Here is a 23,734-nt window from a genome sequence, read left to right as displayed (position 1 = left end):
GATATACACCACCATTGACTTTCGATCAGTGAGAAACGACGCTGATTTGTTTCCTGTTCCAGGGCAGAGTACCTTCCTATTAAACACGTTTGTCACAGTTTCGCTTGTATGTCTCTCTTTCATTTTGCAGCTTCATTATCATCATCATTATTACTGAAAACCGTATCACAGGTTGTCGACCCTCCTATACAATCTGCTACCAGTCGAACGATACACCTGTTTTGTTTTGCTATACAAAGCTACTAATAACAAAGCTGTAAAGAAAATTCAGCATTAGGCTGGTACTTACATCGAGCTCCCGCGCGGATGTGGCCGTCGGAAGAGCCTGCAGCTTTTCCGTCTGTTTCTCCACCCAAGTCTCCTCCACGACAATGCTGGTTTGTAGGTTTTTCATCAATCCGATTGCCGTCTCAACACTGCGCATGCTGTAATAGCCAAAAAATAACGCCTCAGATATGATTGCCGCATGGTTCAACTATAATGCTAAATATAATTACCGCTCTGCCAGTTGTCCGCAGATGTTGTTCCATCGCGAGTTCAACCGTTCCACGTTGGAATGTAGGCGTTTGAGATCACTCAGCACCTTCGTTGGAACACCCATACGGCCAAGCTGATCCGCCGAATCATTCATCTTGTCCATTTCGGGCTGTTGGCTTGAAATGGTTTCCTGAATAGCGGTCAGCCGCTTGTACACTTCGTACAGCCCTTCCTGTGTTGACGGAAGCTCTAGCTGGCGGGACAGTTTGCTCTCCAGATCGGAAATAACCTGCTCATTGTCTTCCAGTCCAGCTAGCGCACCTTCAAGAAGCTTCAACCGATCGCCATGTAGACCCGCTTGTGTGTTCAGCTCCTTCCACAGGTCCATCAGATTGTCAAGACTCTTCTTGAGCGCCGGTGTCTTCAGCGTAATGGTTCGGAACGTTTCCTGCAGATGCTTTAGGTCGGGTTCCAGTCCGCCAAGTCGACGCTTGTAATCTTCCAGTATCTGGACCGTATGTTCGAGCGAGTCGAGATCGCGTGGCATCGGAGACAGTATGATGTGGTCCAGCTCGCGGGCCATCTCCTCCAGACGTGTCTTCAGCGAAATGCATTGTTCAGTAAAGATACGGCTTGCCTGTTTACTCTCCTCTGTTGAATATATTACAAACAAAACATCATCCGAGAATTAATATTATTCCAAAATAAATCAGTTTTGTCTGAAATCACACTTGTCACTGTAGCACACCACGTGGAAAACGGCAAACCTTACCACGAAAAGAACGAAAACGAAAAACGCCTTTCATTTCCGAAAATTCTTTGTAAGAACTCAAGTCTCAACACAGGAAAAGACGAATAAAATCACTTTTCAATATCGTTAATATGTTTACAAAAAGTAATCTATTCACTTTCGTTATCGATCCGCTTCGTACCAGAGCACAACTTCAACTGATCATCTGTATGCCTGCAAGCGTCTAATCTCATAGTGTGCTCTCGCGCACTAATATCTCCGTATAATAACCAACATAAACCAAACGTAGACCAACACCTACTGCTGGTGATCTTAATAAATGTTACCTTCTTTGGTACAACAATTGGAAAATTAATATCTCGCTTGGCCAAACAATGGAAATAAGTCCAATGGCGAACATAAACTTGGTTGACTACTAACTAAAGATATTACTAAAACACCCAAAACTTTAGAAAAACATTTCAGAGGAACAGCGTAAAGCGTCTTTTGTTTTGGGCATTTGATTGTGACTTAATGCGTTACGCGAGGGCGCTAATAGCCCAATCTATTATCGTTGACCTTCACGACCATCCAAAATGGACAGTTCCAGTCGGGAATGAAGCGATCGACCAGTGATCACCCAATTATCCAATTATATCGCTGCACATGGTCGTCGTTTGGTGACGCTTCGTTATTTAATCGCTTTCAATTTATAGTGCCAAGACGCGGGGTTAAGTGAAAGATTTCGCATTTTCCATAAACGGGATTTCCCAAACAGCTCGATGCCATTGGTTGTGAACATACCTTCTGCTCTGGCACGTTTCTCGAATTCATCAAACAGCCGGTTCACTTCGTCCATCTCGCGACGCAATCGACGAAGCTGTGGATCGGCTGGGTCACCTTCCGCTAGCAACTTATCCGCATCATCGTTCAGTGCCCGCCGGATGGCCGTCCGCTGTTCAGCACCCATCGCGAGGAACTGTTCAAAGTCCCAACCCTTCACGACCTTGATCGTGGCAAAGATCATGTTCTGCCGTAGGCGGAGCTGCTTCTTCTGCCACAGGGCTACCGAACGGTCAAACAATCGCTTCAACCGTTCGGCTGCTTCGATCGCTTCCTGATCCGGCGGTGGTAACAGTAGGCACACACCATGGACGGAACCTTCAACTCCTTTAGATGTTTTCACGCGCCATTTTACGCGTCCCGATGTATCGAGCAGCGTGCAGGTTTCGTTTTTGTCCAGCGAAATGTTGCCCTGCTTGTACGAGCAGATGGATTGGACGGTGCACTGCCGGTTGACTGGTTGTTTGCGCTGCTTCAATGGCACGATCGCTGTGGCTTGATGTTGCAGCTGCGCAATCGTTTCACCGAACGCGTTCAGCTCCTCGCGGATGTCCTGCATGCCTCGCAGCAGTGATTCGCCCTGATCGAGCGTAAACTCTGACTGCGAGTACTTGCTGTTCAGAATTTCATCCCGCTTTGTTAGCCAGTTTTCTGCCTCGCGTACCTCGTCGAAGAACGAATGGTAATCGGTAGCATGCTTCAGGTGCACTTCCAGGCAGAGTGTTAGCTGCAGCAGCCATGACCACTGCGACTGGAGCGCCTGCAGATGACCCTCAATACACTTCGATGCAGGATGCGACTGGACGAGCAGAGCCTCTCCACGGTCCAGGATGGTAGCGAAATGCATTTCGCGTTTCTCTAGCTCGGACATGAGGTTCTGTGGAAAAACGTAAAACGTTAATAAATTCTCATAAACCATTATTCTTTGAGTAAATCTACACAAATGTCACTAACTAAAGACACCAACTACAAAGATAACTCATAGCTGTGAAACCTTTCATAAGCATGCCAAAAACAACTGGAAATATGAAACTAAATCAACAACACAAACATAAAAATAGACAAACAACAACTTTGGAGAAATAGATTTCAAAATCAACCAGAAGTTGACGAAATACAAAAATAACCGTAAGTCAATGCACAAAAAAGAAAAAAAAACATAAGCATATAATACCAAACAAAACAAACGTTGAAGCACAAAATATTTTTGCAACAATGAATCGAAGGAAGAATTGCATGTCGATTACTTACTTCCTCACCATTTCCATACGTACGCTTGTAAGTAGACTTTTTTGATTAGTATTGTGGCACAAAGGACAGATTAGAGTGTATTACAAGACAGCAAAAAGTACCGAAACAAATGGAAAAAGAAAACACAATAATGAGAATCGACGAAACGAAATTTGGTTTGATTAGAATAATAACGTAAAACCACTAACACGATCATGTAACGACGAGTAACGTTATCCTTTCGGTGATTTGTTCCATCTTATCGTGCACTTACCTCATAGTACCGATGGACCGCCGATAGGTCTAGGTTTTTATCTGCCCAATCGCGGCTAACTTCGATCTGCTCGCGATCATTCAACCAGCTTAGCTCAGCCGTGGCAGTCGCCAGGAAATCGACGAGCGCATCCAGATCGGACAGTCGCTTGGTGGAGGTGCTCAGCAGCTCGGCATACACCTTCTGCAGCTGACTCAAACGCTGCCGGTACAGCTGCAACTCCTCGCCGGTGAAGTTTGACGCGTGCCGTTCGCACTGTGCTATTTTAGAGTGGAACTGATCGATCACTTTGTGCTCGTGCTGATGGCGCTCTAGTTCCACTTTAGCGGACGGAAGGTCAGAACCGTAGTCGGAGGTATGCAGTTGTTTCTAAAAGCACAAGGAAAGAGAAGCAATCCGTTATAGCGTTGTAGGGACCGAGTTTACGATCAAATCTTACCAGTTTCGATTGGCACCATTCAGTGTATTCTTGCACATCCCGGAAATAAGGATTGGTACCGATCTGTCGCGTTTCCGTGACGACGCGCGTTTGCTTCGTTATCGTCGTCTCTTGCACCGGATAGCTCAGACCGGACAGTTTTTGTACTAGGCTAGTATGGAATGTTGTCCTTAGCTGGGACCAACGTTGGTGTAGCTTGGTGACTCTGGAATAAAGAAATGGACACATTAAGTAAGGGACCATTGCTTCATTTTATCTCCTGCAACACTCCAAACATACTTCTTGTGAAGATCACTGGCCTGCGGATATCGGCCATCCTTCAGATTGTGACAATCATCATTCATCTCCTGCAGCGGTTGCTCCAAATGCCGAATGTCCCCGTCGAGTCCCTCGACGATGTTCTTCGCCTCGACCGGGTGCAAACGTTCGATGCGGCGGCTTTCCTCTGAGATTCGCGTTTCGATCTTCGTGATGATCGTCTCTGTATGCTTGTACTCGCGCTGCACCTTTTCGGCAATCTTCTGAAGCCGCTCGAGCCGCTGCACCTCCTGCTGCAGTATCATGTCCCGATCGGCCAGCGCCGACATCAGCCGATGCCACGCCTTTTCGAGCGCTTCTGGACGGAGTTCCGTTTCGACGTCCACTTCGCCGATCGATTCGAAATACTTCTCGAGCTCTTTGTAGATCGAGAACAGATGCTGCTTGTCACGCTGCCGCGGTGGTACCTCTTCGGTGCGGAATCGGTTCAGATCGGTAAGCAACCGTTTCAGCTCAATCAGCGTGGTCGGGAAGGCTCGCTCCTGCAGGAGGGAGGTCTTTTCCCGGCACCAGTACAGTAGCTGCTGAGCCTGTTCACGGTACTCCTGCACGCGTCGCTGTGAGTCCATGTCGAACAGTGGATGCATCTGTGGCGGTTCCGGGAACACATCGTACAGTGAGCTCAGGTAGGTAATCATGGACTTCTCATCCGGTTCGTTTGTGTCGACGTCTGGTTGTAGAAGTAATTCAAAAATTAACGACGAAATATTAATATTGCATTGTATTATTAAGAGTACAGCTATAATACTTTACTTCATTATTTATTGAAGAATTAATTGTAGCGAAGAGAAAAAGTCTAACATAAAATGATATCTGATATCTCTCGTTATTATTTAAAAAAAATAATGCCAACAACAAAAATAATTTATAGCAAACTAAAAAAAATCAAGCGATGCCTTAGATATACTATTATAGCGAACCACGGAAATCCTTGTAGATCCACATTTCTGATCACTTCTTAGAAAAAAAACATTGATAAAAATGATAAAAACAAATACTGGATTAAATTAGAAGACATTATCAAACAAATTTTAACTGCTTTGCTTTAAATTAGTGCTATAAAATCAGTGAGCTGTCAAATTTCAAAATTCGCTTGTAACAAATATTGAGTATCTCAGGGACTACCTGTACATTAAAACGATCCTATTCGTAGCAAATGAAGGATCACATCCGTTTACAGATGGAGCGTGAAATATTGCCCCTAAGGGCACTGTAGTACAACGATGACATTTGCGCGACGACAGCGTGTCTTGAATACTGAACCTTTTCCTTTTTCGGGTTAAATCTACACCGCGTGTCATCAAGCGTGTAAGTAGCCGAGTTTGTACGCTGCCTATCGGAACGTTCAGTTTAGCTTCCCTTTGATCTTACCGCTACATTCTCTTAAAGATCGGGTCAATCGTATTTTTTTTGTCTCATAACGTTGAGAGTATCATTTCAGCAGGCTCATGTTTAATTGAAACAGAGCGTTAAAAGAGTCACCTCTTCAAGCTAAGTGTTTTTTTTTGTTGGCCTTCTCTTACAACACTTGTTTGTACGACTTAATCAATCACACGATGGGCAGAAGTCACTGACAGCTCCACACTGCGGTTGAATGGGGAAGATCTTACCTTCGGGATCCAGCAACCGTGTTACGCCGTACTCCTTTTCCACCACGTGGAAAGCAACCTCGAGCCGTTCCCTCGGACGACGCGATCGTGATTCTCGCCAGTCGATCAGATCGGGTCGATTCCGGTGGATGAGCGCAGAGAATGCTAAACCGTCGCGCCATGATGCGGTAAAGTCGTTTACCCGTACGCCCGGGTATTTGGCTGTCGAACGGCGGGCCCAACGGAGCAGTGCTTCCCGGGCGGTAAGATTGTCCTCTTGCCCAACGACAATGTCGGAAATCTGGAAAATAGCAAAAAGGAAAACGAATAAAAAATAGATCAAAAGTTTGTTAAAAAAAATTGTAATATTACTGCAAAACTTTCATTTTTCATTGCAACCGGTATGAAGTTATCATGTATCATGTAAAGACTATAAAAGATAAAAACCATTGTACGAACATATTTTATGCAGAAACAACCCATTACATTAAATCATTTATCATACATGATTTTATTTTATTTTTTGTTTTTATTGTTCAATTAAATCAACCAAACATGCACTACACACAGTGAAAGCTTGATCATGAAAGCGACAATAAAAGGCATTTAAACAACGGAATAAATTTGAAATTCTTTTCCCACGAATAGCGGAAGAAAAAAAATTGAATCTGACAGTGAGCACAAGGCGTACGCAACCAGTCGGAACAATGCTGCATAAAAATGGCACAATTTATTCAACGCAAACTTCTGCTCTTTCATACAACGACAAAAATCGGTGCACACAGAGATAGAGGTTAGCTGCAACAAAACAGCGAAAATAACATCCATGACCACGGTGTATGGTGGTGGCTGAACAATATCCGCATCCGCACAATGTCGACCTATGGTTGACGCAGGTATTGTTTCGCTAGTTGGACTATGGCGTGACATTTTACTTTTCAATGCCATCCGCACAACAACGCGCACTGCACCATAATACACCATCATCAACACAGAGGAGAGCGTACGCAAATCGTGCTCTTCGGCGAGGCGCATCATCATGTTGTTGTCGGTGTGCACAACGGCCATCAAGCGGGGTTCTCTATTAAGTTTTGCCTTCTGGTGTCACCGCAGTCTATTGATTGGCAACACAAGTGCCCCTTTTTCTATTCCGTTCAACGATCAATCAATTGAAAGATATCTATTAGCAACAGTATTACAGCCAAGCAGCAGGAAAGCGTTTTAGGGCATTCCGCTTCATTGTTGGCGCTAAACGTTCATTGAAGATTTATGTTTAAAATTGCGGCAATACAATACGCTCGAAATGGCGGCAAACTTTTAATTGAATTAGGAGAAATCTAATTAATTCATTTTACCGTCAATCATGGGGCTTTCCAACGATTTATCAAACACCATTTAGGCTCTCGTTAATCATCTCGTAAACGACGTATTTCCCTTCTTCGGGCACAACTCTCAGGTGTTCTGTCGGTAACGCTGTGATTCTGATCTTGTACTCTTTTTCCTACATTAAACACCATTTATAATGTGAGTTTGAGAGACAGGTAGGAAAATGCGCTACATCATGACATCGTTTTAATGTTGACCTCCTAACTATCAAGTGCACTGTGCATCTGTTGCCGGCAAAATGATGACTACAATTGCAAGACATCAGAAGTCAGTTTGCTATAATTATTATAGGAGTTTACATTGCAATCGTTTAAAGGGGAATATTGACTTCAAAGTATTTCAATTGAAAATTTGATTTTAATTTTTAAAAAAATTCTGTCAAATAGAATTTCTGACAATTGAAATTCAAACAACCAAAAATTATTTTTCCAAAATCGTCCTGCTGGGTTCATTAGTGTAACGAATAGCCTTGCAGACACAGACAACCTCCATTAGAGGCTTCTCTCGCTGGCGCTTCGGGGAGCTGTCGCACCAAAAAGGGCAAAACACGAACAACGAAACTTAAACAAACAAAATGATCGTGCAAAGGTGCTCTGATCTACGATTCCTTAACCTCCCAGACAGACGGGGTCAGATGTAATGCAATCAAAGATGTCAGAAGCAAAATATGATCCCTAACCCTCCCCCTATTAGGTCGGTGCGAGATTGATGAAAATCCTAAAAGGAATCGGACCTGCAGTAACGTAACCGATACAAAACGGTTAATAGTTTGTTTGTTTTTTTCGAGCTCGTTGGTCAAGGATTTACATCTAACGAAAAAGTAGCCACCGGCACGCCACGGATAAGCGAGAATATATGATTGACAACATAACTCCGTCAGATTATTAACGCCACAACCGGGTGCTTAATAAATCAATATGCATCACACCATAGTGTTTGATGGTGTTAAGTCGATTTCAGAAGTATTTGAAGGCGCCTTGCTGAAGTCACGCGAACAGCACGATACGTCGTGTTAGCGTCCGACTGTGTTTGTGATGATGGATTAGCGGTCGAAAAAGGAACGATTTTTTTTCTCAACCCAACAACTTCAAAGGTGTTTAACTTCTTCTTGGTAAGGGAGGAGGTTAAATAAACATCTTTATTTATTTTTTTAGGGAGAATCACTCACACGCTGTCATAAAGGGCTGTCTGTTCATTTATTTCAGCCCTTCAACAGTCCCGAAAAAGGTATGCTAACCACATTCACACACCCGGCCAAAAGTATCTATCACCTATTTTATGGTATGTGAAAGGGCTTTTAGGCAGCTTAGTACCGCGCGATATGGAATTGTTTATGTTGTTCATTTCCCTAAACACCCCTTTTTCGAAGTGTTACTATCAGCGATTTTAAGTTAAATAGGAAATAAAAGATTATAAAACATCGAATTAAAAAAATCATCAACTTCCAGTATGTGTTTCAGCATACAATGCTTCACACTCATCGATATTTAGCACCATTTTATGAAGTTGACTCCAAATTCGGCACACCCGGTGTGGGTGCTTGTCTTCCGATTTTGGCATTTGTTGACTGAAGCGATTAATGACGCTAGAATGGGATTGTTTGGAGAACTTTTTTAAACATTCAATTAAGAAGTTCTTTCCTTTGCAAACCCTTTCCGAACATTCCTTTCCGTCCAGTGGTATGGAAATTGCTTTAAGAAATTGATGAAATCCTGCTTGAAGACCATAAATTCAAGCAAGAATATTTGATTTTTCATCTATTTTGTTGATTGCATACAGATTGGTAGTAAAAATTTAACATTTTCAAGAAGAAAACCCACATTTTCCTAACAGCTGTTTTCGTTGAACGTCAGCCCCCAACATATGGAGTCGCACATTGTTTGTTGCCTACTACCGATTGGCAATTTTCAATTGAATCACCCTTAACACACACTAACGACACAGGCACCCAGGGGGCGGTGCGAGTACTAAGGAAGGTTTAAACGGGGAATGGAATGTGTGCAGGCATTGTTGCTAAATTATTCACCCTCATCGAGATCATATCGAAAACGTCATTCGCGTCAATGCACATTAAAAACCTACTGATCCTCGTTATACGATCTGCACAAGTAGGAGGAAATTGCTGGGACGAATGATCACTATAAATCATCCCTTCATCATCAACAACAAACAACACGGCAAGTAGTATTCCGGGCCAAACGTACAAACATAAACGCCATCAATTTGATAGAAAAATATCAACAAGCTAATGATACTTGGCCCCGAGCAATTGCGATCGGCGCGCTCTGCAGCGTCATTGGCTGTGCTACGTTTGGTGATCGGTTCATAAAGTAAATATCCTCCGATTTTGCAAGGGCCCGAAACCTACAAAACTCGCTGGTAGAGGTGGTGTATCATGCCAAAACCGACAGCCACGACAACACCAGCAACAGCCATAGATCATGTAACGCGGCTTGTAAACATTGAACGGTACAACACCATTACCAATGTGCTAACTACCTAGAGTAAGCCCGTCGATAACGTTACTGGCCACTACATGCACACACATGCTCCTGCTGGGGTTTTTTTTTTACTGTTGACACTGGTACGAGAGCAATGTGACAGAGAGAGAGAGTGTGTATGTGATGACGTTCGTCGCTTGATGACGAAACATATGGCGCACGGTGGCGTTGAAGTCTTTCGTTCAACGGATCGATCTTGCATGTATATTTTAATGATATATTTACGAAAGGACGTTATAATTTGATTTATAATATTGAAAATATACTTTTGAAATTTAACCTTGTGTGGAACAACATTCTTGAATTTGTTTCCTGCATAATAAAACAATAACCATTTAGAAACAAAATGCCTTCAACTAACTAGAAAGTTACATATTAATATTAAATTTTTTTATAGAACGACTATAAAGGTGCCATAAAACAAAGCCTTCATAACCTTAAAAAAAACGAACCGGATCCTTCGACACCTATCGCACCACCAAGTGTGCAACACTACCTTCGCCCGCTTGCTATCCATTCGCCCGGTTCGCATGTAACCGATTTCGGTCGTCTTTACGTCCCGGTTCTGACGTATCATGCTGTCCGTCTGTTCCTGCTCTTCCGCCCGCGTCAGCGTCGTTATCTTCCGGACAATGTGGGTCGTCATCCGGCGATGACCATCCGCTGCCCGTTGCGAGCTTTTCGTCGTTTCCAGCGTACTGCCGAGCACCTCGGTCGAGAGGCGCTTGTTGCGGGTCACTTCCGACACGACCGGGCCACCGCCCGGATCGGTCCGCGATGGTGTCGCCACCACCAGCTCGTTGCCGTACGCGAGCGATGACGGTAGGGCCCGCCAGTGGTCCCGGTTTATGTCATCGATCACATCCGGCAGCTCGGTGACGGTCGCTTCGATTACCTTCTCGTTGAGTATTTCGTGCCGAAAGCGTAGATTGCTATCGTCCAGATTGGTGGTAATGGCCGGACCGCGCCCAACCACACCGCCGCCCGCACTCGATCGCGAACTGGAGCGGCTGACGACAGCGTACGTACTTCCGCCCGGATTGTTTTCGCGCTGTGCCTTCATAAACACCCGCCCCCGGGGTCGAAATTCATCGTCGATTTTGTACATTTCGCACGCACTGCACGGGGAGACAAGGATTTATGGGGGGTTTTTTCACAATCACCCTGTGTCTCCGTTTCAAATTATGAATGTAATAAAAATCTTCAGCTATTTCACACTATCATACACACATCTCAAGACATACGCGATCTTCCTGGTGGAAATAAAAAGGTGAACACTTAATTTCGCTTGAAGGGATAACATCAACACACATTTCCACTACATTTTCCTAACAACGATCGAAATGCACTTTTAATATTCTTTTGGTTCGCAACACTACGCACCGTTCACCGAAGTGTTGCTGGAATGCTATTAACCTCCACATATGAAGCACGTATGGTGAAGAGCATTAAAAATCTATTTTCCAAATCACTGGAACCACGAAGAGAGAGAGAAAGAGAGAAACGACCCAACATAACAGACGAAACACAGTTCTAATCACCCTTTGAAAAACGGTTTCGATTACGGAAGAACCGTATAAGTTAAACTTCTAAAATAACAGCAAATTACGCGTCTGCAAGTGTACTTAAACCCACACAAAGCAAAAGAGAAAAGACACTAAGTTCGAAAGGCAACGACCAGCAGCACCTTCTAACCGGGGAATGGATTTTTTCTTCACTTCATCACAATGGGTAAAAGCGTTGAAATAGGACGTTTAGTTCTCGGTGCTAGCTTTTCCACCTGTTAGGTCTTCCGTGGCGTACCACACCAAGCAAATGGTTGAAATGAAGAAAACCTCGAAATTCAAAACTAAGTTCACGTACGGTCGTTTACCGTGGAAGCATAGAACACGCGTACGTATGAATCACGTTTCGATCTATCTCAGTCAGCAGTACATTGCTTCTTCCGGTAGTAACGGAACCATGACGGGACAAAACGCCGTGACGGGAAACTTTAGCCAAGAACCATTCCGACGAAAATGGTGTTCTAAAAAGGTCGTTTAGGTTATGAGAAATGTAGTTTCAAAAAATAAAAAATGAGTAATAATTAAACATTTCTTAAATTCCTCATTCATCAGCCCATTGCACCTCTTTACTAAAGCATGAAATTAATAGAAAAAGAAACCTAATATGACAATGTAATTTTTCCTGCAATTGCGATTACATCATTAATTATTTCAGCTTATACAAAAACAAATATATTTTTTTTATTTTTATTTTTTGCTTTCACACCATTTACGAATTCACTCAAGCTAGTGTATTAAGTTGCTAAAAGGTGTGCGTTAATAAAAAAAAACGATTTTCTTACTTTCTTCCAAGATAGTATCATTACATATATTTAACCAAAAAGGATTTAGCAAAAACCCCTTTGTTTTTGGTCACTAATTAATGAAACAACAATTCGCCAGCTTATTATCACGGCTGAATAACGATTAATCACAGCCAAAATTGTTGCAAGCTGTCACCAGGTAAAGCTCCACCACAAAATGCGAACAGTTGGAAAATGGATATATGCGTGATATATTTTCAAGTGAAAGGAACTTCTTTCCTTATCTACTATTAAGTCGAGTGGCAGCTGTAACAGATTACCGTGAAGAAAAAAAAACTGACAGACAACGTCAGCCGATCAAAAAGACACAAACAGCTGTATCAGCGATGCGCATTCCAGACGTATCATTAACTTCATGTACTACACACGATGTGACAATGTGCATTTTGGGGTGTCACTGCAGGAACTGAAACATAAAACTGATCAGTTTGTTATGGTTCAAAAGTATTCGATTTAATATTATCTTCGTTTTAATGTTGAATGGAACATGTCTTTAAACCATCATCAACATGTTAGCAACAGCTAATCGTTGATACGCTAACTCATTTGGACGAAAAAAAATGTGGAAAAAAAGAAATAAATTTTAGGGTATCGAAATACAAAATTCCACCACATGCTAGAAGTTTCCAATCGTTGTGCAACCTGTATATACTGACATTTTTGCCAATCGCATCGATCCACCCATATGATGTCCAATGCCTAAAATGGATCACCGCACAATTCGATATGGGGCGTAAAATTTGGCCACCATCATTCATTCATATTGGAGTTTGGTTTTTATGTTTTATTTCTATTACCGGTCACTCAAAGTGACCCCACATTGGGTAAACCCACACAAGATACGCCATCCACCGGTTCGTGTGTGTAACTTTATAGAAGCATGTAGCAAAAAAAAAACCAACTCGACCGGAACCACAGTTTGTGTTCGGGTTTACTTTTTAGGTAGCGAATCCGCACCAAGCTGCAGTGTTATAACCGATCTGAGTTAAGGTGTATTTCTGGTGTGGTGGGCGAAATAAAAAAAAATACACAACGCAACACCGGATGCGTGGTACACCCTGGTGGCGGTGCTTATCCATAAACATATTTAAATTGCTGTATTTTCGCATTTGGCAACAGGTACGCTGTTGTCATTAAATCAGTTTCCACTGCTGTCCTGCTCAATTTGTTGCGATTTAGAATGGGTTCGATAGTGACTGGCGATAAACGTGATGGCGTTCAAAATTTTGTAGTAGGTGTGGCAACATTCTAAACATGTCGATAAAAAACAAATATTTTCCTCGGGTTCGTCGCTTGATTATGGAGCCACACAGTGGGACAATGCCAAGGGGAACCAAAACAATGTAATTTATGTTTATTTTTTTCCCAAAACACACAGATGCTTCTCATCTAATATCATCTGCAAACAAATTAATATTAGAGCATGGAATATAAAAATAAACCATCCCTTTTCAGTATACTATTCCTAGGTTTATATACTCAACTCAACTTCTGGATGAATATCTTCTTTTTTTTAAATACATACGCACTCTAACCGGTCCATTTTATACATTCCCATCAACACATCCGTTCCCTATTTAGAACACATAAAGAAGCTAGAACCTACCGATGCCCAATTACGTTCCAAACGTTACTCTACCCGGTTCGTCGCTTTAAGTTCTTTAATTCAATTAGTAACCGAGTCTGAATGCGGGGTAACTGTCGTGGCCTCCTCCCTCAAAAAAAAACGCAACAAGACAACAGAAAACGTGACAACTATGCGAACGATACGAGACAAGTGTGCTTGGCACTAACACAGTAGCAAACCGGCCACAACAGGCAGATTTGTGGTGCGTCCAGAATGCCGGGACGAGAATAGCAAACGGTAATAGACGCTCCATTTATTTACCACCGATGCAGTAAGTAAAGTACAGTGTGGTCATTTAAAAAAATGACAATTCATTTTAGATAATAAAATATTTTAAGTTAATAATTTTAACTTTAATTTATTTATTAAAACATTTTTTTTTTCGAAACAAAAGTTCCATGTGAATATTTTAAAATAAAAAAAATTGTATTTTCCCCTAAATGTATGTGTGCAGCACACTCTGTTTGTTTATACAGCACTTCAAGCTGTTCAGTGAATCGCGCGCGACACAAAACAATGTCACGCAACCAACATCATCGTCGGCACATCGCGATCTCGTAGGCGCGCTACTGCTTGAATGTGGATCACCAGCACAACACGTAGGAGGATGTGCTAGGAACACCGTGTGGGTGAACTCTCTTGCTCGGGCTGTTGGGGGGGTGATGGGAAGCGAGAGTTTGTATTGCTACTACCAGCTGCTACTACACCCTCCTTTCCCCCACCGTATCACATCCGATTGATTCGATTTCAAGCACTACACACAACAATGCCTGCCACATTAGCGATGATGAAGGTGTCAATGCTGAACAAATCACCACCATCAACCCCATGGAACCCACACAATTCGTCCGCCCTACCTACGCCGCCCACTATTGTGCCGAGTTTCTTATCGATAACAAATCACCGATCGCTGTGTTGCCGATAAGAGAGATGGCACGGCCAGCGCGTCGTTGCGATATATACAGTGAAGGTACGTTTTGCACCTCTTGCAACATCAACTACGTCAACTACTACTCCATTGTCATTATAGGCTATTGTGACCAATTTCGGCCAGCATATAGGGCGAGGAAACGACTCTGCACTTTGAACCCGGCCAATCCAGTTCCCTTTAGGCAGGAGGAGAAATTTAATTAATGGTGACATCTTAACACTTTACTACAGTCAGGGTGAACGTTAATTATAGGGTCAACAGTTTTATTCCCTTATCCAATCTGGTCTGCACGCTTGTGTAGTTTCTCTCTCTTTCTCTTCTTCATTGTGGATAAAAACATTCGAAATGCGTGCTGATCTATCTCATTCTTTTTTTAAACAGCAAACACATGTTGTACCAGACACACAATGCACTTTAATTTGTTATCTTTTACACAACAAGATGCACCAGCTGCAATAATTACGATGCCACACGCAAACAAAAGCACAACGGTACACACCAAGGAGAAGATGAGGTTATTGATATCAAATTTCACCGGTACGGGTGCACTTATTCACAGCACAAATCAAGCTCTAAAGATGACACCTCAGGCTCTGGTGATGCTACCGTGCTACCAAAAAAAAAAAATACACTCACATTCACAACTTTATCGTGAAACAAATTCTTTTTCCCAAACAAAAACAAATAATGCACAATTTCGTGGTTCGTGAACGAGTTTCGCGCGATGGGAAATTTTTTGTATACAATGGGACGACAATGGAAGAAAGTTTTGACAAATCACTATGCCAAAATTGTAGTACACGTTCCGATTTTTTTTTTTCAGCAAAATATGTGTCTTCCTAGCCTTCAGTTGTTGCTTCTTTTAGTCAGTACAAATTCCGTTTAAAATAGTGACTAAATGAATAAAACAAATAACACAATTCTTCACTATATCACGAATATAAGCAAAGCGCACATAGCGAAAATACTAAAATACAAAAGAGCTGGTGTACGGCAGACGAGAAACCTTTTTTTTTACAGGTCAAATAGTTTTGTATAAAATTTAGATAATAAATACACAGAAATTTTTATAAGTAGCACAAAACTTTTATACAATGCATACTTGTAAATGCAAACGCTTATGTGTGTTGGAAACAAACAAATAAAAAAAAACAAAAAGGATAGATAAGAAAACGATCGTGTAAAAAAAACGGGACTCGCGCACACGATTCGAACCGTTCGTTGCGTTTGCTAGCGATTGACTAAAATCCAACTGTCAGACGTACGCACGGTGGACACATTGTTGCTTCCCTCCCGTAACGTGGGCACCTATCTCATCGTTCCATCTCTGTCGTTCGCTCTCCCTATAAAAGGTGTATCAAAGTTGACGCCACCGCACCCGATGTCGATGTTAAGTACGCCGCTGCTGGTAGGTCACAGCAAGCTCTCTGACACTCTGGTACGACTCTCTGGTACGGTTTGCGCACATACTTGTAGGTTAGGTTCTCTCTCTCTCTTCTCTCTTTAAAGCTAGATTGCGTTGCGTACGGTGTTCCGTACGGTTTTCCTGCTGTCCGCAGTTTTTAACTCCATCGAAAGGGAGTAAAAAGAGAAAACACTCAATGTGACACACACAGGTTTTGTGTTTCGGTTCTCTATTTTCCCCCCTTAATGATTGCTGAGTTTAAGCTTTCCACCCGCGTACTTAGAACCGGTAGAACCCTGCATCTCGCATATATGCTCGCTATAATATTCGGTTCCCCTCGACCACACAAATGTCGACAAAAGGTTCGGGTGTTCGGGGACGCGCACTCGCACGACCCTTTTTTCCCGGATGCGGGCGAACGGAAAAAGCGGTTGAAAAGTGTCTCGGACACGTACGGAGGCTAATGAAATAATAGCTAAAACTTTGTTTTTTTACAGATATTTTGAATATTTAACATTAAGCAAATAAGTATATTTAGCAGTTTACTTAAAAGGGAAGTTCTAAATATTTTTCCATCTAAAACAAATCCCCTGTGTCTCCGCTTCTGCGCATCCATGCAGAACAACCGAAGCCATACGTTTAAAAAAAAATGTTTCCAATACAGCAATGAGGGGAATCAACCACTAATGCCCAGCCGAACAGTAATGTACGACATACACACACAGTATACCATGTGGCAGCTGCTCTTTTCTTTAGGTAGGTCACCTTCCGCAAACAGTTAAAAAAAACACACACACAGCTTCTTCTGAATCGCTTCACCGTTTGTGTAGTCACTTTGCGCAGCTTGCATGCCCAATTTCGGATGCCGCCAACAGCAAGACGTCATTCTCGAACCGTAAGTAAACATTATTTTAAAGCTCATTTTCATCGCTTCTTGCCACGTTGTACACCGAGGCGAACTCAGTATGACTCCTAAATCTCTTTCTCATTGAGGTTTCATAGCATCGCATTGCTTACAGCAGGTCATGGTTTTGCCAGTGAACAATATATTCGTGCGCCCCAACCGTCTCCTTGGCGTGATGCGCTCGCGCTGCCCACCGTTTTTATCTTCACATGTGTGCAAACTCGCGAAGATTTATGATCGGTGTAAGCAGTGTTGGTTGAGACCCTTTTTTGAAAAAGGGCGCTCCATCTCTCTCGCTCTCTCTCCCCAATCCGTCCGATGTGGTATTTGGGGTACACGCGCGTTCTACAGATCCTCCGGATATGTAAGCCATCATAAGGCTCCACCTTCCTAAACCAACGTACCCCCGTGGTGGTGGGGAGGTACGTGTCTCGCGAACGTCGCAGCACGATCCTGACCAAAAATGGTACGATCAAGTTCAGCGCGTCTCAATCGGGGTTGAATTGATTACGTCACGGATTGTGCAGATTGTCTGCTTTGCGTTGTGGAAGGTGCCAACCGTTTGCTGCCCACATACACGAAGCAATACTGTACGCTTCTCTCAGAGGCTTACATACATTAACGGCTCCGCGAAGATTTCTTGTTCACCACCAATTTCATTTTTCAAACCTAAACGCGACGCACCATTCGGCGCGTAGGAGATTTCCGTCGGTTGATAATAGTCGGATGCCAGGGCGATCGTTAAGCGTGGGACACACGGTGGCATATGAAGATCACCACACACCAGTCCCTACTATGAATTAGGGCAAGGACAAGGTTGTGGTTGCGTTGGCGTAGCGGCGATTCGTAGCATTCGCTCAAGGTTATTCTCCTCGCCAACTTGTAACCCATCAGTAGGACGGGGTTTTGTTTTCTAAGAGGCGGAGAGATTGTTCCGGCCTAGCAGCGCTTGTAGGCGCTTGTTTAACTTCACCACTCACGGAGAGATAATTCTCAATCACCGTGTCGCGCCTTTTATGCCTTCCGCAAGGGCAGGAATGTTTTAAGGTAGCCCAAGCCAAGGAGATCTATTAAGCGACACGTCCTACGCTAAAAAGGGAGCGCGTGAGCTGATGATCGAGCTGCACATTTTTTGATCTATCAATTTATGAACAGGTTTCGGAGAAAGACATAAATCGCCTTTAAATATCTCTTGTAATAATACTATCTTAACTAAAATGAAATTAAAACAATTATTTCAAATAAATCGTTGACACTTTTCTTATACTCACTCGTACCGGTTGCAAACAAAAAAGTACTTAACTATCATCGTTGCGGTATTATGTCCAAAAATTGTGCTTACCTGAAATGAAACGAATTAAGAAAAGAAACGTGTTAATTTGACAGCTAACCAACGTATACGTATTGCTTCCTAAATAAACATTTAAACACATCGATTGTACATTACTTTAGGCTTAAATAGCTACTTATTTGAAGCTAACGCTCAAGAGAGCGTCAAGAGCGAGCCAAATTTGAATTAGATTTTTGTTTAGCAATAAATTAGCATCATGAAACAATTTTGGGCACGTTTTAGGGCATATGAAACATGCATGCAAAATGAATTAATAAAACATTTTATGAATTTGCCTTTTGAGAAAGACCGTTAAATAAACCCTCTTTTCTTCACCACCGAGGTGCTGCTCAATAGTAAAAGTGAGTAAATTATTCCTTCCTGCATTTAACAAAACATCCATTGAGAAACTACATTGCACCACTTCCGGTGCGGGTAAAAGGTTCAGACGGTGATCTCCATTCCTTGCAGTCTACTAACAAAATCCCCACATAGCCCCAAAGTTATGCACTTCATAAGTCACTTTGTTTATTTCTTCTTGATAGTTTGAAGATTCAGCAGAGCGCATTCACCCACTACAAAACACAATTTGCATCCATTTTTCATACCGTACCCAGGCCACGACAGCCTTTCAACCTTACCGTTGAACTTTACGCTTGGTTGAGCCGGTCCGGAGAAAGAGCAACGGAACAACGGAGAACGGTAGAAGAAAATGCCAGCCAACAATTTGGTTCCTCCGCTTTCGATGAAAATCCACCGACCGACCAAGACACAAGCCTTTTGTTTCATGGTTAGTGTGTGTGTGGTTTTTTTCCTTTAATTTTAAACCATTTAATTTCATTCAACACATAACAGGTGTGAGGTGTGGTGAGCCGATCAGGTTCCGGTCGACAGAACGCGTCACCGTAAAATCAGCTGGCAAAAAAGATGGCGTACAACAAGCCACACCGAAATATTTACATACATTCGAATCAAAACGCGCTGGGTAGAAACGAAAACGAACCTATTGTTTCGGTTCCGTACAGCTGCGCGGTTGAGATAACATTCCGAGTGAAATTATCATTCTCCAAAAATGAACAGGAATTTATACGTTTAGGGAAAAATATTTTATCGCACAACAAGGTTGCTTAAAATTTATCATCAGTCTCATGTTTGCTCTAGTACTAGCTGCCATACGTCAACTGATACTAGCATAATGTGATAGACAAAACGCAACTTAAGCTGTTGAGCTTCTTTATCAAATTATAAGCTTTGTCTTATCATTCAAGTTCAAGCCAAACAGTAAAGTTACGTTTAACGCTCAGCCTACCCTTGACGCATTTTTTTTAGCATTGAAACATAAAATTAGACAAAAAAAGAGTTCGTGAGAATTGGATTTATATCACCACCAATTTACACGAAATATAACAAACATTCTCTTACACACGATCCCGACCAATCAACAATCAACCCAGTGACCTCTATGTCTAATACGGGGCTTCTTCGGCCCTCAAGGTTTTGAGGAAAATTTGTTACATCTCCACCTAAATCAACACCCTTCCAATTCAGCGGAAAAATGGTTTATCACAAGCGCTACACAAATAAAACAACAAAAGACTACAACGCTCGCACACGCCAAAACAAGCGACGAACCTCCAAAAACCAATAGTTAGCGATGCGCTCTTTCGTCTATCTGTTTTCATCATTCGCTAAACATAATTTCCTTTTCTTTAAATTGTTCCGCTTTTAGTGAGTCCGAAAATGTGGTCATTGTCAGACGGTTTCCTACCTCTTTGTACCTAGCACCGAATTCGTGTCACGAAGTTTTGTGGGAGCCAGAAACGTTTTTTTTGTAACAACGGAAATTAGTTTTCCCCTCAGAAATAACCTCAACAAAAAACACAAAATCACACATACACAAATGCGGGAAGTAACATCTCAATCGGAAAGATACCGAACGGAACAGAAATTGGTGCAAACGAAAGTTTATACCGGCGGAACAGTCAAACGCTTCGCATAAATGCCGCAACAACAACAAAAATCGTGAAAGCCTGCCAAAAACAGTCCAATTAGTGACGATGCGAATTGGTCGAACGATACGGTGTGTGCTGCATCGTTAGAGCACATCGGGACGAGCGTGAACATCTGATGATCGTATGGGGTTTTTTTTAAAAGGAAAAGACCGTATACGAAGAAATGTCGCAAATTGACGTTAATTTTTTGTTAGTATTGTTTGATCTTCAAGCTAGCAAAAAAACAGCATGTGGCGAAGCAGTCAGCTGGAACTTTTGCCTCTCCTTATTTGCAGATTTGAATATTTGGAGTTCATTTAGCAAACACTGAACATTTACGGTTTTGTGCTTTACTACCAACATCTCAACACTTTCGAGCGATGAAAATTTAAATCTGACTTCTTAAAATGCTTCAGTAATCAAAACTTTTTTTTTCTTGAACAATTTCTTCAGCAAAAGCATTTGAAAGGAGTTGAAATTAACGATTGAGGGGTAAGGCGAGTAATTTAAATCAACTTGACATATCGTGAACAGCACCTCAATTGCCCGATTACCTTATTTTCTCGATCAACTTTAATTGGATTCATGTAAATCCTTGCCCATACGTTGCGTTAAACAACCCACCGAGCATACCACCCCAACAGCAACAGCTAATGGTAATATCGAACATCGCGGGTCGCTGCATTGCAAATGTCGTTTGCGGTAAAGTACAAAAGAGACCACCAACCACTCTCGGTGACCACAAAGCATAGAGAGTAGCATTAAGCTCTGTTAGCAGCTACAAGCAGCAGTTGCAATCAAGCATATGAGTACACTGATTTTATGCAAAATCAACGCGTTTAATACATTCTTCTCGATGCAGCGCGTTACGATCGCAACTGTGGTGGATGTTTTTTCATTCAACCTCATGCTTTGAGCTACTGTATTTAAATACCACTTAGGAATTATAAATAAAGCATTATACCATCGATTAATTAATAGCATTATGCTGGAGGTGCTTCTAACATACTTCTTCTCAGTACAAAATGATAGCGAAAAAGAATTTCTCATCCTTGGTCGCATTTGAAGTTGATGAAATATTCATTTATTTTTATTAGCAAACGAAAGAATAACATAAAATTTGTCACCACTTCAGTTAGCTATTTAGTTGATTCGCGTAAAAGTACAACGGTAGCCAACAAACTCTTGATTAAGTAATTTTAAATCATTTGAATAAAACACGATTTATCACAGCCTTGCGAGCTCTTTCATTAGCATACCTTTGAATGACAATCGGGAAAAAAAGAATGATTACATAAATAGCTGCATTTAAATAATGCACCGTAACATCTCACATATTGAAGGCGATCGGCATAACCAAACAGATCCGCTAACTTCTTTTGATAAAAATGCAAACAAAACTTTGCCATATATTTCAATAATTCTATACTTTGTTTAGATACAAACAAAACCCACAGACACCCGCAAAATATTTCAACAAAATTAATCCATTATGCATCCACGATTGTTTCCTTAAGCTTTTGAGAGGAAAATAAATATTAAACAATTCACAAGTTTGCCAATCAATCGTACCCATTAAGGACATTTACAGTGTTTGAAGTGGAATATCCGAAAAGTGTAATGAGGTGAATAGAAATGAATTTAAAGCGTGAATTGTAAATAAAGTTTAACAGAGAGTGAAGATTGCGCACATTTGATCGATGGAAAGTAATCCGCCTAAAAGTATGCAACCGCCCGAACACGATACAACTTCGTAGCACAATGGTCAACGGTGATACACACTTTCGGACAAATAAATTTCATTATTGAACAGATGGTTGCTGAAACATCTAGCTTCGCATAAAATGTAAAATATAAGCAACTTGCCTTTTTTTAAATTCAATATTAAAATAATGACACGATTTCATAGTTTTATCCTTGCGCCATTTTCAAACGTTTGGACTTCAACTCGAAGCAGATGAGCAGGTTGTTTGCTTTTCAAATGCTACTCACATTACATTCGCTAATGATATTCAACATCACGAACTAAAACTGCACGTGATCATTACGCATCAAAAGGGGGAAAAAACTAAACCACTTGCGCACAGCTGGAAACGATAAGCAATAATGATTATGATTAAAAAAATTTATTCATTACTGACCATCGGGGTTGCAGGTACCAACCAACCCCGAACTGTGACACACCGACGTCTGGCATTGCAGGAAAAAATGTGCGTAGGATGCGCTGGTGGTCACCGGCAAACCCGTGGCCCTTGCCAAGTAGGTAGCACAACACCGTGATGGTGAAGGATTTTATTTTATCCCTCGACAACCGTTGCGAAGCCATTAGCAAACACATCGAACCGGACTGCTGAGTGGGACGGAGATGCACCCGCATATGGCCAATAATCCTTTCTCGATCGTACACGGCGCGTTTGCTCGGATCCGTAACCGTGACGCCTGCATACAAATTAAATAGGTGTACACCAAAGCGGTGGGTGCGTGGACACTGTGTTCCCCTCCCTCCGGTTGTCGATTTTATGACATATCTAGCTCAATGACAACCGCATCATCATCCGCTAGTTCCCATATGCGTTGACAGAATTTGTGAATAATAATAACGATTATGCGATGTGCAATCGTGGCAGATTCTGCAGAAACTAAACTGCGTTAAATGAGTACACAAAAGCAGCTCCCACGAAAGGAAATTGAAGCTTAATATAAGGGCTCAAGTATATTGACTCGTGGTGAATGATGGAATCAATCAACGTCCAGCAGCGATGCTTTGAAAGGGAACTGTTTCTGCGTAGGAAGGAACTATTGACTCAAAGAAGCCCTTCAAGATAGCTTCTCAAATGAAATATACTCGTCTCGTAGTTGTATAGCAGGAGCTGAAATGGTAATTGTAGTCATTCAATTGCACAACACCCTAAGCTATCATAGAAAATGATTGTTGCACAACATAAAAATACAATCAATGCAAACACCTATTTATTATTTCGGGACATAAATAAGAGGCGTTTAAGGATGTGTTATGCAATATTATGAAGCACCAATTTGATTGTCTTGTGTTTATATATTCTAATCTCTACCCTGCTACCTAGCTTCGCTGTGCCATGAGGTACGAGATAAAAAGGTTTAATTGATTAACAAAGGTAATAAATCTATCGGTTGCTTCAGGTTCAAAATTCAATTGCACATATCACACCCCAATTCACTGCTCGTAGCTCGTCCATACAATGCCTCTTCATACGTTCCGAAACTATTCCGAAACGGGAAATGAATCATCTTATCGCAACACAACAACACCCGCGCGTTCGCAATCTATCACTGGTTTTATGAACCCTCTTCCGCTCCCGAAAAGATTGCCGACAATCGGCAAATGTGTAAAGCTGATTGAGTTCGATGTTGC

General features: G+C 41.9%; 1 protein-coding gene across 47 annotated transcripts in view; it reads right to left on the bottom strand.

Moving 5' to 3' along the window:
- The window catches only part of LOC125768453 (dystonin), a 184,018-nt gene that overhangs the window by 54,597 nt on the left and 105,687 nt on the right, over positions 1-23,734 (bottom strand). For 22 of the 47 annotated variants that reach the window (XM_049436111.1, XM_049436122.1, XM_049436118.1 and 19 more), the window contains 8 exons: positions 5,922-6,201; positions 4,273-4,981; positions 3,994-4,198; positions 3,555-3,923; positions 3,302-3,325; positions 2,012-2,927; positions 498-1,128; positions 290-425 (listed from right to left, as the gene is read on the bottom strand). In XM_049436111.1, coding sequence (XP_049292068.1) covers positions 290-425; positions 498-1,128; positions 2,012-2,927; positions 3,302-3,325; positions 3,555-3,923; positions 3,994-4,198; positions 4,273-4,981; positions 5,922-6,201 — 3,270 coding nt within the window. Of the gene's footprint in view, positions 1-289; positions 426-497; positions 1,129-2,011; positions 2,928-3,301; positions 3,326-3,554; positions 3,924-3,993; positions 4,199-4,272; positions 4,982-5,921; positions 6,202-10,283; positions 11,041-15,815; positions 15,968-23,734 lie in introns of those variants that run through there. The other 25 variants (XM_049436121.1, XM_049436123.1, XM_049436134.1 and 22 more) reach the window with 5 other exon arrangements.

This window comes from Anopheles funestus, chromosome 3RL (assembly GCF_943734845.2).
Source record: "Anopheles funestus chromosome 3RL, idAnoFuneDA-416_04, whole genome shotgun sequence".
Taxonomy (NCBI): Eukaryota; Metazoa; Arthropoda; class Insecta; order Diptera; family Culicidae; genus Anopheles; species Anopheles funestus.
The sequence above is the reverse complement of the archived record's forward strand: the minus strand, read 5'-3'. Positions and strand labels throughout refer to the sequence as shown.